We start from the raw sequence: 15,252 nt of genomic DNA, 5'->3' as shown, positions 1-15,252 counted from the left end.
TCGCCTCCACTGCCCCCAAATCATGAGGGTAGCCACCACCGGACTCGTGGTATACCTCGTAGGAGGGAGCGGCAACGGCGCCGTTACCAGGGCCCCCAGGCTTGTGCCTCCACAGGACGCCATCTCCAACCTTTTCCATGCTGCCCCCTCCCCCTCCACCACCCACTTGCGCACCATCGACACGTTGGCCGCCCAATAATACTCCGAGAGATTGGGTAACGCCAGCCCCCCACCATCTCTACCCCGCTCCAAGAAGACCCTCTTCACCCTCGTGGTCCCATGCGCCCAAACAAAGCTCATGATGCTGCTAGTCACTCTCCTGAAAAAGGCCCTAGGGATAAAGATGGGCAAACACTGAAAAAGGAACAAGAACCTCGGGAGCACCGTCATTTTGACGGACTGCACTCTACCCGCTAGCGATAGCGGCACCATGTCCCATGTTTTAAATTCCTCCTCCATCTGCTCCTCAAGCCTGGTTCAATTAAGCTTGTGGAGAGTCCCACAACTCCTGGCCACCTGCACCCCCAGGTACCTAAAACTCTTCACTGCCCTCTTAAATGGGAGCCTCCCAATTCCCCCCTCCTGATCACCCGGGTGCACTACAAATACCTCATTCTTGCCCAGATTCAGCTTATAGCCCGAGAAGCCCCCAAACTCAGCCAACAGCTCCATCACCCCCGGCATGCCCCCCCCCTGGGTCCGCCACATACAACAGCAGGTCATCTGCATACAGCGATACCCGATGTTCCTCCCCACCACGCACCAGACCCCTCCACCTCCCCGACTCCCTCAACGCCATAGCCAGTGCAAAAAGCAAGGGGGACAGGGGGCACCCCTGCCTGGTCCCACGGTAGAGCCTGAAGTACTCTGATCTCCTTCCATTAGTAACTACACTCGCCATCGGGGCCTCATAAAGCAACCTCACCCATTTGATGAACCCCTCCCCAAATCCAAACCGTTCCAGCACCTCCCACAGGTACCCCCACTCAACTCTATCAAACGCCTTCTCTGCATCCAGCGCCACCACTATCTCCGCCTCCCCCTCCACTGCCGGCATCATAATAACATTTAACAACCTCCGCACATTCGTGTTAAGCTGTCTTCCCTTGCCAAATCCTGTTTGATCCTCGTGTATCACCCCTGGCACACAGTCCTCTATCCTGGTGGCCAGGATCTTCGCCAGCAACTTAGCATCCACATTGAGGAGCGAGATTGGCCTGTATGATCCACACTGCAGGGGGGTCCTCATCCCGCTTCAGGATCAAAGAAATCAGCGCCTGTGACATCGTCGGGGGCAAAGCCCCCCCTCCCATGCCTCATTGAAGGCTCGCACCATAAGGGGACCCACCAGGTCCGCATACTTTTTATAAAATTCCACCGGGAACCCGTCCGGCCCCGGCGCCTTTCCTGACTGCATTTGTCCAATCTCCCTGACTAGCTCCTCCAACTCAATCGGCACCCCCAGCCCCTCCACCAGCTCCTCCTGCATCTTTGGGAAACGTAGCCTGTTCTTGAAGCTCTCCATCCCCCCCCCCCCCCCCCCCCCCCCCCCCACTGGTGGCTCCGACCGGTACAGTTCCTCGTAAAAGTCCCTAAAGACCCCGTTCACCTCTGCCCCCTTCCGCACCACATTCCCATCCTTATCCATCACTCCACCAATTTCCCTAGCCGCATCTCGCCTGCGGAGCTGATGCGCCAGCATCCTGCTCGCCTTCTCCCCCATACTCATAAACCGCGCCTTGCGCCTTCCTCCACTGTGTCTCCACCTTTCTGGTGGTCAACAAGTCGAACTTGGCCTGCAAGCTACGCCGTTCCCCCAACAATCCCTCCTCCGGGGCTTCCGCGTACCTCCTATCCACATCTAGGAGCTCCTCCACCAGTCTCTCCCTCTCCCTCCTTTCCCTATGGGCCCGGATGGAAATCAGCTCCCCCCGGATCACTGCCTTCAGAGCCTCCCAAACCATCCCCACCCGACCTCCCCCGTATCGTTGGTCTCAAGGTACCCCTCAATACTTCCCTGGACCCTCCTACACACCTCCTCATCAGCCAGCAACCCCACATCCAAACGCCACAGCGGGCGCTGGTCCCGCGCCTCCCCCATCTCCAGATCGACCCAGTGCAGAGCATGGTCTGAAATTGCTATGGCCGAATACTCGGCATCCTCCATCCTCGGGATCAATCCCCTGCTCAGGATGAAAAAATCTATTCGGGAGTAAACCCTATGCACATGGGAGAAAAAGGAGTACCCCGCGCTCTCGACCTCCCAAACCTCCAGGGATCTGCCCCTCCCATCTGGTCCATAAACCCCCTCAGCACCTTGGCCGCCGCCGGCCTCCTACCCGTCCTTGAACTGGACCGGTCTGGTGGGGGATCCAGCACCGTGTTAAAGTCTCCCCCCCATGATCAGGCCCCCTGCCTCCAGGTCCGGAATGGGGCCCAACATACGCCTCATGAAGCCAGCATCATCCCAATTCGGGGCATACACGTTTACCAGCACCACCTTCTCTCCCTGCAGCCTACCATTCACCATAACAAATCTGCCCTCCTTATCCGCCACCACCTCAGACGCCTCGAACGCCACCCTCTTCCCCACCAGAATCGCCACCCCTCGGTTCTTCGCATCTAATCCTGAGTGAAAACCTGCCCCACCCACCCCTTCCTCAGACGAACCTGGTCCGCCACCTTCAAGTGGGTCTCCTGGAGCATAGCCACGTCCGCCTTCATCTCCTTCAAATGAGAAAATACCTGAGCCCGCTTAACCGGCCCATTCAGCCCCCTCACGTTCCAGGTGATCAGCCGGATCAGAGGGCACCCCGCCCCCCTCCCCCGCCGACTAGCCATAGCTCATCGACTGCTCGCCCCAGGCCAGCACACACCTGCCCGACCCGTTCCCCATGACGATACCACCTCACCTCTACCCCCCGGCCCACACCAGCTCCTTCCTGGCCATTCCAGCAGCAACAAGGTATCCCCCCCCCCAAGGCTAGGACCCCTCCTAGCCGCGACGCACCCTCCATGGTACTTCCGTGAGTCAGCTGACTTCTGCTGACCCCAGCAACGCCCGCCAAAACCCGGCCCCTCCCGACATGGGGTCATCCCCCCTCCTGCCACTCCTCCTTGGCACCGCTTCAGCGTGGGAAAAAACCAGTAGAGGCCACGCCAGCTCCACCCCTCCTGCCCCGCAGCGCGGGAAACCAGTGGAAAGCCCGCGCTTTCGCACTGCCCCACTCCACCTTTCTGACGCAGCTCCCAAATTCCAGCTCCACCCCATCCCCCAGCCCCGTACAGAAGAAAAAACAAACCCCCAACATTCCCCACATAACACAAAACCATACCCAACAGAACCACCCGGAAGCAGAGCAAGAACCAGCATAAAAAACACATGTCAAAATTACAAAAACAGCAACAGCAACAACCGTAGTACACAAGACCCCGCAGCCCCCAGACCCTAGTTCGAGTCCAACTTCTCCGCCTGCACAAAGGCCCACGCCTCCTCCAGGGACTCGAAGTAGTAATGCCGGTCCTTATATGTTACCCACAGGCGCGCAGGCTGCAGCATTCCAAATTTAACCTGCCTGTTATGCAGCACTGCCTTCGTCGGTTAAACCCGGCCCGCCGCTTAGCCACCTCTGCACTCCAGTCCTGGTAGATTCGCACTACCGAATTCTCCCACTTGCTGCTCCTCTCTTTCTTGGCCCAGCGCAGCACACACTCCCGGTCACTAAATCGATGGAAATGCACCAGCACCGCCCGTGGGGTTCATTCGTCTTGGGCCTCCTGGCCAGCACTCTGTGAGCTCCCTCAAGCTCCAGGGGCAAATGGAAGGACCCCCGCCCCCATCAACTAATTCAGCATCGTGGCCACATAGGACAGAAGATCCGACCCCTCCACCAGGCCCAGGATCCTCAAATTCTTTCGCCTCGTGCGAAAGTCCAGCTCCTCCAAGCGGTCTTGCCACTTTTTGTGAAGTGCCTCGTGCATCTCCACCTTCCCCACGAGGACCACGGCCTCCTCCTCCCGATCAGCGGCCTGCTGCTGCAACTCCCGAAATGGCCACCCCCTGGGCTGTCTGGGTCTCAAACAGCTTGCTGGTAGTCGCATTCAGGGAGTCCAGCAACTCAGCCTTCAGCTCCGCAAAACAGCGCAGAAGAGCAGCTTGCTGCTCCTGCGCCCACTTCCACCAATCCTCGGGTGCTCCTCCGTCCGCCATTTTGTCTTCCTTCCCCAGCTTTTTCTGGGGAGCTGTTGCAACCTTTTTCTTTGCCCCACTCCGGGTGCGCACCATAAATTTCGGGGAATGTTCCTCCAAAAATCTTCCCCCACCGGGAATCGTCGAAACAGCGCCGTTTGGGGCCCTAAAACAGGCCCGAAAGTCCTTTGATAGCGGGAGCTGCCGAACATGCGGCTTAGCTCCGCATCACCGCAACCGGAAGTCGCTTTTGGTACTTTCTAATGAGCATCTGCAAGTTCCAGAATTATATTTTTGGGGCATCTTAGCATTTACTTAGATTAACTTCGATCATTTAAAAATACCATGATCAAGAGATGTATGGAAGTTTAATTTACAACCTGCAATAACCATTAGCTTTCAGGTTAATGTCTACAAAGGAAACTTGGCAAAATTGTAAAGAGGACAGATAGCAGGTCAGACTGTCGTATTTTCATAGGTGCATACTGGAGTTGGAAGTACGATGCAGTTCTTTTGACTAAATTGAACATTCTTGAATTACATTTTTTGCTTGGTGACATGAAGATAATTAGCAGGAAATTTGTTGGATGCTTTCACCTGTTCAATAACTCCAGTGTTTATTAATGAAGATAAACCACTTTTGGCTTCACTGAGTTTGGAATTTGTCTTGGTAACTTTTATTTCATGTGTTGTACAATTAGATTTTGCTTCATTTTTTGGAACAGGAATTTCGTCAGAAGGTGATGCTGGGAACACCATTTTTGGTGATCTGGTTGATGGGATTCATAGCTGACCTTGACATTGACTCCTGGTTAATAAAGGGACTTATGTACGGTGGGGTCTGGGCAATGGTGCAATTCCTTTCAAAGTAAGTGAATTAAGTGAAACTTGCCAACTGTTTGCATTCTTTCCTGTTTCCTCAAACATTTCTCAGTAACCCAACGTTGCTATTCTTGAGTTTTGTGTGCTACTAATACTCCTCAATTTGATTGCAATCCTTCCGAATGATCATTTGTAATGTGTACAATATATCCAGTGTGTAGAATTCTCTTGGGAGATATAGTAAGTTATATTTTGAGCTCGTGTTTCTGATTTGGTCCATGTATTCACGACCATCAGTGAATGCCCAGTTCCCAAGAATTATATATTTTTAAACAAAGTATTAAAAAAGTCACTACTCGGGCACTTCTTTTAGACTGTGGTTCAAAAAGTGATAATCTGCTGTTATCAGACTGCATCACCAGGATTCACCTTGGTCACTGAGAGAGAAAGAGATACTTACCTGCTATACGCAGTTCAGATGAGAACTATAAATCTCAAACCCAGTCCCAGGAGTCTGAGGGAACACTGGAGAAACTCAGGCCTTTCAGCTCTGAACCATTGTCCTATTTTCACAATTAACTTAAAATATTCAGTATTTATCTTTGCCATTCTCTTAATTACCTTGGCTACCTCTGTAAGATCATCCCCCAGACTGCTGGGTCAAATTAAAATTTTGAGTAAATGAGTGAGATTTGAAGTGGTGAAGCAGGCCGGGCTCTCAGGGTGTGCGTGATGCAGGCCGGGATTGCTGTGAAGCAGGACAGAGCATACAAATGAGTTTACAAATTAGGAGCAGGAGTGGGCCATTTGGCCGTTCAAGCCTGCTCCGCCATTCGATAATGGCTGAGCGATGGTGGCCTCAATTCTACATTGGCTACCCCTGATAGTCTTTGACCCCCTTATTAGTCAAAAGTCTACCTATGTCTACCTGAAAAATATCCACTGACCATACCTCCACACTCTGGGCAGTGGGTTCCAAAGACTCACAATCCTCTGAGAGAAAAACAATTATCTCCATCTTCATCTTTAATGGAAGGCTCTTTATTTTTAAACTGTGACCCCTTGGACAAGTCTCTCCCAAAAGGGGAAACATCCTTTCAGCATCCACCCTGTCAAGTCCCCTTAGGATTTTATATATTTCAATGAGACCACTTCTCATCGTTCTAAACTCAGAAGATACAAGCCTAACCTGAGCTACCTTTCCTCACATGATAATCCCAGGTATTAGTCATGTGAATCTTCTCTGACCTGCTAATGCATTTCTATCCTTTCTTAGATAAGGAGATGAATACAGTTTTCTAGATGTGGTCTCACCAAAACTTTGTACAACAGCAGCATTGCATCCCTTTCATATTTCATTCCTTTTGCAATAAACAGTAAAATTCCATTTGTTTTCCTAATCACTTCCTGTACCTGCATACTAACTTTTTGTGTTTCATATACCTGGACACCCAGATTCCTCTGCACCTCAGAGTTCCAAATCTTTCTCCATTTAAATAATAATCTCTTTTTCTATTCTTCCTGCCAAAGTGGGCAAGCGCACATTTTCTCACACTGGGCTCCATCTGCCAAATTATTGCCCACTAACTTAACCTAGCTGTATACCTTTGAAGCCTCCTTATGTCCTCTTTACAACTTATTTTCCAACCTATCTTTGTGGCATCAGCAAATTTAGCAACTCTACATCTGGTCCCTTCAACCAAGTGGTTGAGATAAATATCCACTCATTGGGCAGCACGGTAGCATAGTAGTTAACCCTGTTGCGTCACAGCTCCAGGGTCCTAGGTTCGATTCCCGGCTTGGGTCACTATCTGTGCGGAGTCTGCACGTTCTCCCAGTGTCTGCGTGAGTTTCCTCCGGGTCCTCTGGTTTCCTCCCAGAGTCCAAAGATGTGCAGGTTCTGTGGATTGGCCATGCTAAATTGCCCTTAGTGTCCAAAAAAAGGTTGGATGGGGTTGCTGGGTTACGGGGATAAAGTGGAGGTGTGGGCTTCGGTAGGGTGCTCTTTCCAAGGGCCAGTGCAAACCCGTTCTTCCTGACACTGATCCTCAGTTCAAAATCGTTGCAGGTCTGGGAGAACCGATCTACAAGTGAACTTCACTAAGAGATAACCAATACAAATATATAACCCAGAAAACTACCTTTAGTTTCTTAAGTATTGTTAAGAAACTAAAGGTAGTTTTAAGGGTTATATATTTGTACTGGTAAACATTAGAAATAAGGTATAGTTTTAAGTGTCTCTGTAATCCAACAGGCTAACTGTGGTCAGGCAGACCCCACTCTAAAATCACGTGATAGATGGCACCCAATCAAACCTCTGTGGATTTCTCCTCAAATCCCTCCAGATGATTGTTACACTGTGAGGCCACACTGGCCTCTGGCTTCCCCCATGTGTGTTTCCAAAACTCACTTTCAAAAAGAATCTTCCAAACAATGCTTTCCTCAGCTGTTTTCAGCAAGGATCCACTCCCATGATTTCCAAGTCTCCTCTGCCTTGAACTGCCACGTGCATTCACGCTTCCGCACAATCTCCCAGGTACTCAGCCACGCCAATAAACACTGCTGCTTCATAGCATGTGGTAAGGTCATTGCAGATATCTAGCTTCTCGTTTGCCAGCTTCACCAGGTCTTCACTTTTCAGCCTTGTCTTTAAATTCAATGAACAGCACTTGTTCAAATTCCATTCCTTTTGTCTCTCTGACTTCACTGGTCCCAACCGCTCTCTTTTCATTCCCTGATTTCTAGAACTGGCTGTTCTTTAGTTTCTAGGACTTAGGGGCAGCAGGGTAGCATGGTGGTTAGCATAAATGCTTCACAGCTCCAGGGTCCCAGGTTCGATTCCCGGCTGGGTCACTGTCTGTGTGGAGTCTGCACGTCCTCCCCCTGTGTGCGTGGGTTTCCTCCGGGTGCTCCGGTTTCCTCCCACAGTCCAAAGATGTGCGGGTTAGGTGGATTGGCCATGCTAAATTGCCCGTAGTGTCCTAATAAAAGTAAGGTTAAGGGGGGGTTGTTGGGTTACTGGTATAGGGTGGATACGTGGGTTTGAGTAGGGTGATCATGGCTCGGCACAACATTGAGGGCCGAAGGGCCTGTTCTGTGCTGTACTGTTCTATGTTCTATGTTTCTTCCCATTGGTCCATAGTCCTGCTTCTGTTCCTGGCCGAGCTGTTTCCACTGCAGCTGCTAAACTCCCACTGTCTTGGGTCCAGTTAAAAATTAAACTCAAAAGGCCCTTCTAACTAAAGGTGGCCCTGGTTGCTAAGCAACAGTTCAGCCCTTCTCGAAGCGCAGTTTGTTTTTCGCATCATAAACTCTTAAATCACAATATAGATACTGTTTGAAATAAAACCAAATCCCCCACACAGGCAAACACCTTTGTTTAATATGAATCTAACTAGCGTGTTATCTCTTACACAGAAACATTAAATTAAACTCCCTTTCTAATATGCAACTACACAAACATGGATCACTCAAAACTACCTCTGCTTCCTGATAATGCCAAATGAGAGATTGAGATGAAGTAGAAAAGGTATGCTTCAGGTGGATCATAACCAGGCTGTTAGTAGAAAACTGAGAGGGAAATTAAGAAAGAAAACTGGAGAAGCAATGAGAGTATGAAAAGAGACTGGCAGCTAACATAAACACAAATCCTTCTATAGGTATATAAATAGTAAAAGGGTGGTAAAAAGAGTAGTGCCGATTAGGACCAAAAAGGGGATTTACACAGGAGGCAGAGAGCATAGTTGAAATATTAAACAAATATTTTGCATTAGTCTTTACCACGGATGAAGGTGCAACCCAGATCACGATGAAAGTGCAGGTAGTTCAGACACGTAAACAGTTTAAAACTGATAAGAAGGTAGTGAATAGGCCGTCAATATTTAAACTTGATCAGGCACCAGGACCGCATGAGATGCATACAAGGATACAGAGGGAAGTGAGAATGGAAGTTGGACAAACACTGACTATTATTTTCCAATCTTCCTCAGACTCGGGTGGTGACAGATGACTGGAAAATTGAAAATGTTACACCCTTGTTCAAAAAATGATGTAAAGATAAGCCCAGCAACTACAGACCAGTCAGTTTAACATCAGTGGGTTAGCTGGGAAGGGTGCAGGGGACGACAGGGGAGTTCTAGAAATTATAATTTGGATCAAAGTTCATAGTCATTTCAGTAAATATAACTTGTTATAGCCGGTCAATCTGTTATCACTGACATACGAATTATCACAGGAAATTCAGAGCAGGATTTCGACTGTTTATTCAAGCATATGCAGCCAGTTCAACCCAATAGCTGATCCAAACTCGAGCGTTTACAGAAAAACTGCACACTCTTATACTGTGCTTCGCAAGTGTACAGACATTGTTTGCATTTCGATCTGATGTTCCACATAAAGTTTTACCAAAACAGGTACATCATGTACCAGCCACACACTTGTGCCTACACTCTTACCAGAGGCTTCTCAGATGGAATGACTACCATCCACCATCTTTATCTGGTACTAAGACAAATGTCCATTCTATCTGACTCCAAGGCTTCTTGATCGATAATGAGATCAGCTATTGCAGTCCTTGCATCTGGAGATTCTATTGACGCGTTTGTAAGTTTTATGAAAGACAACTGCTGTTAGAATGTGCTTGATGCTGATTTTTACAACAAAGAGATGTACTGACTTTAACAAAGAGATCTAACCCTTTTCTATTACTATTAATTCTTAAAACTCACTATGCAATCATATTGAAACTTCATCCTTCAGTATTACTTCCCCCTAACAAACTTAATTAAGGAAGGCCACCTCAGATTTGTTGCGGGAAATTCCGGTTTAACTCTTTTTATCCTGTCTGCTAGCTGACCTTAATGCCACTATTAGTACCTGTGTTAGTCTTTAACACTTTTATTACGACTCCCGTTCGTCTTGTGCGGAACACCTTCGCTCAGTCTGCAAGCTTGATCCCGACTTTCCATTCACTTGTTATTACAAATCACCATCTCGCTCTCATGCCCACGTTTCTGTCCTGGACCTGGCACGATGTTCCAACCCAAACTGGAGGAACAGCACATCATCACTTTACAGCCTCTGGACTTACCATTCAGTTCAACAACTTCAGACCATGAACTCTGACCTTCATTTTTATGTATTTTTTTTCCAACCCTCTTCCCTACAAGGACCTGTTCTCATGTTTTTGCTTTAACCCTTACTCTGCGATTGACATATTCTGTGCTCTGACTTGTATAGCACTATGAACACCTGCCTTAATCTTTAACACTATCATTACCAGCTACTTTATCTTGTGTCCATGACATCTTTGTCAAATGTCTCCTGAGCTCCTACCTATTCCTATCCTTCTATTTTACTCCATCCCCTCTTCAGCAGTGTGAAAGCCATCACATTTCTACCTCGCCAGCTCTGAAGATCAGTCATATGGACTCGAAACATTAACTCTGTTTTCTGTCTCCTTAGATGCTGCCAGACCTGCTAAGTTTTTCTAGCACTTTTGTTTTTAATTTGTGTTTAACCAACTTGCCTCGAGAAGTTTGATGAGGTAACTGATGATGGCAATGCTGTTAATGTGGTATACGTGAACTTCCAAAAGACATTTGATATAATGTTGCACGACAGATTGTGAGCAAAGTTAGACCTCACTGAATGCAAGGGACAGTAGCAACATGGATACAAAATAGGCTGACTAACAGGAAACAAAGTGTGAACAGCTATTTCACTCGGACCGGAGGATAGTTTATAATAGAACACCCCGATATATGTTCCTGATATAGACTAAGGACTTGGATCTTGGTGTGCTGGACACAATTTCAAAATTTTTGGATGGTATAAAATTGGTAGTATTGTGACCCATGAGAGGGATAGTGTAGAACTTCAGAAGGACACAGACAGGTTGGTGGAGTGGGCAGAGAAGTGGCCAATGTAATTTAATGCAGAAAAGTGTGAAATGATTCATTTTGGTAGGAAGAATGCAGAGAGACAATGCAGAATAAAGGGTACATTTCTAAACTGGGTGCAGGAGCAGAGGGACCGGGTGTATTCGTGCATAAATCATTGAAGTGACTGGACAAGTTGAGAGTGTAGTTAATGAAACATTAATGAGGGCAGAGAGTACAACAGCAAGGAGGTTATGTTAAACCTGTACCAAACACGAGTTTAGCCTCAGCTGGAATATTGCGTCCAGTTCTGGGCTCCATACCTTAGGAAGTATGTGAATGCATTAGAGAGTGTAGAAAAGTTTCACATAAATAGTTCCTGGGGTGAGGAACTTCAGTTGCTTATATAGATGGAAGAAGTTTGACAGAAGTATTCAAACTTGTGAGCGGTTGGGACAGAGTAGATGGGGAGAAACTGTTCCCTTAGTTGAAGGCACTGATTTAAAGTAATTGGCGAAAGAAGCAACGGCGACATGAGAAACTGGAGGTACAGGGTCACAGGACCACCACTAATTAGTTTTACAACAAGGAAAATCATTAAATGTGTAAAGTTAGATTATTATGCATTACTCCTTTACTCCTCCCTTAACGTAACAAATACACATAGATTTTAAGATTAGAATGGATTACAAAGTGCATCTCTAAATCTCTCTGTAAACGTCGGAAAGACCAAGGAACTGATCATCAACTTCCGTCACACACTCCCGTCTGTATCAATGGCTCCAAAGTGGAGATGGTCGATAGCTTTAAGTTCCTGGGGGTCACCATCACCAATAGTCTGACCTGGTCCACTCACGTTGATACAACAGTCAACAAAGCCCAACAACAAGGGCAGCACAGTGGCTCAGTGGGTTAGCACTGCGGCCTCATGGCGCCGAGGTCCCAGGTTCGATCTTGGCTCTGGGTCACTGTCCGTGTGGAGTTTGCACATTCTCCCCGTGTTTGCGTGGGTTTCGCCCCCACTACCCCAAAATGTGCAGGCTAGGTGGATTGGCCACGCTAAATTGCCTCTTAATTAGACAAAATGAATTGGGTACTCTAATTTTTAAAAAAACAAAGCCCAACAACGTCTCTACTTCCTACAGAAGCTAAAGAAATTTGGCATGTCTGCATCGACTCTCACAAACTTCTACAGATGTCCGATAAAGAGCATCCTATCCAGCTGCATCACAGCCTGGTGTGGCAACTGCTCAGTCCAAGATCGCAAGAAACTGCAGAGTGTGGTGAACTCAGCCCAACGCATCACACAAGCTTGCCACCCTCGCATTGATTCTCTATACACCTCCTGCTGCCTCAGGAAGGCAGACAGCATTGTCAGAGACCCCTCCCACCCAGTCATTGCCTTCTTCCAGATCCTTCCATAAGGCTGAAGGTATAGAAGTCTGAAGACCGCACATCCAGACATAGGAACAGCTTCTTCCCCACAGCTACAAGACTCCTCGACGACTCCCCCTTGGACTGATCTGTTCCCTGTAAGAACACTATTCACAACTCCCTATGCTGCCCGTGCTCATGTATTTGCTTTGTTTGGCCCCTTGTTCCGCACTGTAACCAATCACTGTTTGTCGATGTACCATTTGTCAATGTACTCTGTTGATTATTCTTTTTGTCTACTATGTACGTACTGTGTACGCATGTTCCCTCGGCCGCAGAAAAATACTTTTCACTGTACTTCGGTACATGTGACAATAAATCAAATCAAATCTTAAGCTACAATGGTCTCACTAATACAAAGCCCCTTTTAAACAGATTAGCTGTGGTAAAATACACACACTCTGCTCTGAAACCAGTGTCTGTGGATTTCACCTCAGAATCCTCCCAGATGATTGTCATTTGAGAGTTTACAAACTCCCCTCCCGAAAACATGCTTTAAAATCTTTGTTCACAATAATGCTTTCTATTAGTGGTTTGCATTCAAAAGTCTAGTCCAGGTTTTACAAATGACTCTTTTAAACAAAACTTCTGCTCCACATTTAACAGTAAATGCAGTCCAGGATTTTACACTAACCTCATTAGGATTTATTTGCCTTGACTGCTGTACAAACTGTTCACAAATGCTTTAACTCTAGATTTCAGAATCATACATTTGATTACCCCTGAAGTCTGCTGCCCCACCTTAAACTTAGTTACTGCAATTGACTCTTTAACACAGAACACTATGTTTACTCTTCCTTGAATTCTTTTGACTAAAACCTTTTTAACTTCATTCGTCTTAAGACATTCTCTTTGTCTCAATACCCTGTTTATCTGGACTGTAACTTGTTCCCTCAGAAACTTGCAACTTTACAATCCCCTGCCCTGTCCAGCTTCTGGCAGAGTTGAGAGATGTTCACTCCCCAGTGTCCTATCTCCAGCTGCAATATATCCAGACAAAACTAAGACATAAAAGCTTTTCGACCTTTCAAGGCCTTCAGTTGCTAAGCAAACGACTGCTACCATTTATTCTCTCTTAAGCACAATAGAAACACAGTTGGATCTTAAACAACCCCACACATACAAACACCACCATGAATCTAACACTAGGCTTTACCCTTCCTTCCACAGAAACATTAAATTAATCTCATTTAAAACTAAACCTTATTTGCAATTTAAATATAAATCCCTTAAAACTACCTTTATTTTCCTAACAAAAGGAAAATTTTGCAGGACTGTGGGAAAAGACAGGGGAGTGACACAAGGTGAATTGTGCATTCAGAGAGCAACACAGACACAATTGGTCAAATGTCCTCCATCCTTTCTGTAAACATTCCATGATCTATACATTGTGAGAGTAGCACAAGGGCTCACGGATTTAAAAAAACAAAACATAAACTTGTTTATGCCATCGCTAACATATGTCTAGGTGTTGAGGTGATGATGATAGTCAAGATGAGCAATATGCACTGTATTGACATTATTGTCTCTTTCAGATCTTTCTTTGATCACTCCATGCACAGTGCACTTCCTCTTGGAATCTACTTGGCAACAAAATTCTGGATGTATGCTACATGGTTCTTCTGGCTGTGGACTGATATCCTTTTAAAAGTCAGTTTGATCATTTCTTTCCTGTGAGTTTTTCATGTAATGGGACATGGGGAGGTGACAGGAGATGTTGTGCATTCACAACCCCCTACCACAAGTTCAAGTTGAGGAGGTGTGTTTGTCCATCCGTGTTATTTTGATATTCTGTCCAGTGTCATGACTGTTTGGAAGTAAATGGTGAAGATGTGGTTTTGTCGTGATCCCTACCCCAGTATCTGCTTACGCTTTCTATGTAACAAAGTAACTTGGAAGAGAATAGATCAAGAATTGATGTTTTGAATTGAATTCTGTATATGTAGGACAAGTTTGACACGACTGGCTATGATTGTATAATACATGTGGGAAGCACAAATTGTGGAACTAGCGGTTGTAAAGCTTCATTGTAATGGGAAGGAAGCATAAATCTTACAGCTCCAAATTTTGGCGCCTCAATCTTTAATTCCTTAACACCAAAAAACATCTTCCTGTTCTGTCCGTTCACCTCCCATTTCTTGTCAATAGTGTTGGACTCTTCTACAATTTTGGAAAATCGTGGAAATCAGACCCAGGGGTCATCAAAGCCACAGAAGAACAAAAGAAGAAGGTAAAAAGGAGTTAGTCATTTGCAGTTCCTGAACCTGTAAACCATACATTATGATCCATGAAAGCACTATCACGAGACTGAGTCATACTGAAATTGCTCCATACTTTCTTCACTGGTCATTTGAATAATATGTGTGGTCAAGGTGACAAAATATCAGTTACTGTAATTCAGATCCTGTTAAAAAGGGGCATGATTAACCTTTACAAAGGACTAAGTTCTACCTTATGTGAGAACTTTATTTTTAGAGTTGGGTTACAGTCACATCAGTATTTCTTTGTGTCTGCAGGTAGTTGCAATTGAAGTCCCAAAAGTGAACAGAATCCCTTTTAGTTTGACTCAATTCAGTTCTTTAAAACAGATATTTTTTCTTTCAACGTGCATAAAAGTAGGTTACAGCAAATAAACACCCCGGGAAATATTCTTCCCAACAATCAACTATGCAGTTTGTACAGATTTTCCTCCTTTTTCACGCCCCTCCCTCCCCATCACCCCTTCCCCTGTGACGAACAGCTCCTCAAACACGGTCACAAACATCCCCCACCTTTTCTCAAACTTGCTGAGCCCCTTATCTCATACTTTATCTTCTCTAACCGCAGGAAGTCGTACAGGTCACCCAACGAATGAAATGAAATGAAAATCGCTTATTGTCACGAGTAGACTTCAATGAAGTTACTGTGAAAAGCCCCTAGTCGCCACAT

General features: G+C 46.4%; 1 protein-coding gene across 1 annotated transcript in view; it reads left to right on the top strand.

The window, feature by feature from the left end:
• Nucleotides 1-15,252, top strand: part of zdhhc17 (zinc finger DHHC-type palmitoyltransferase 17) — a 101,233-nt gene that overhangs the window by 62,775 nt on the left and 23,206 nt on the right. Inside the window, exons 8-10 of the mRNA XM_038780294.1 lie at nucleotides 4,915-5,057; nucleotides 13,860-13,960; nucleotides 14,430-14,554. Coding sequence (XP_038636222.1) covers nucleotides 4,915-5,057; nucleotides 13,860-13,960; nucleotides 14,430-14,554 — 369 coding nt within the window. The remainder of the gene's footprint in view (nucleotides 1-4,914; nucleotides 5,058-13,859; nucleotides 13,961-14,429; nucleotides 14,555-15,252) is intronic.

The sequence above is a fragment of the Scyliorhinus canicula genome, chromosome 20 (assembly GCF_902713615.1).
Source record: "Scyliorhinus canicula chromosome 20, sScyCan1.1, whole genome shotgun sequence".
NCBI lineage: Eukaryota > Metazoa > Chordata > Chondrichthyes > Carcharhiniformes > Scyliorhinidae > Scyliorhinus > Scyliorhinus canicula.
The sequence above is the reverse complement of the archived record's forward strand: the minus strand, read 5'-3'. Positions and strand labels throughout refer to the sequence as shown.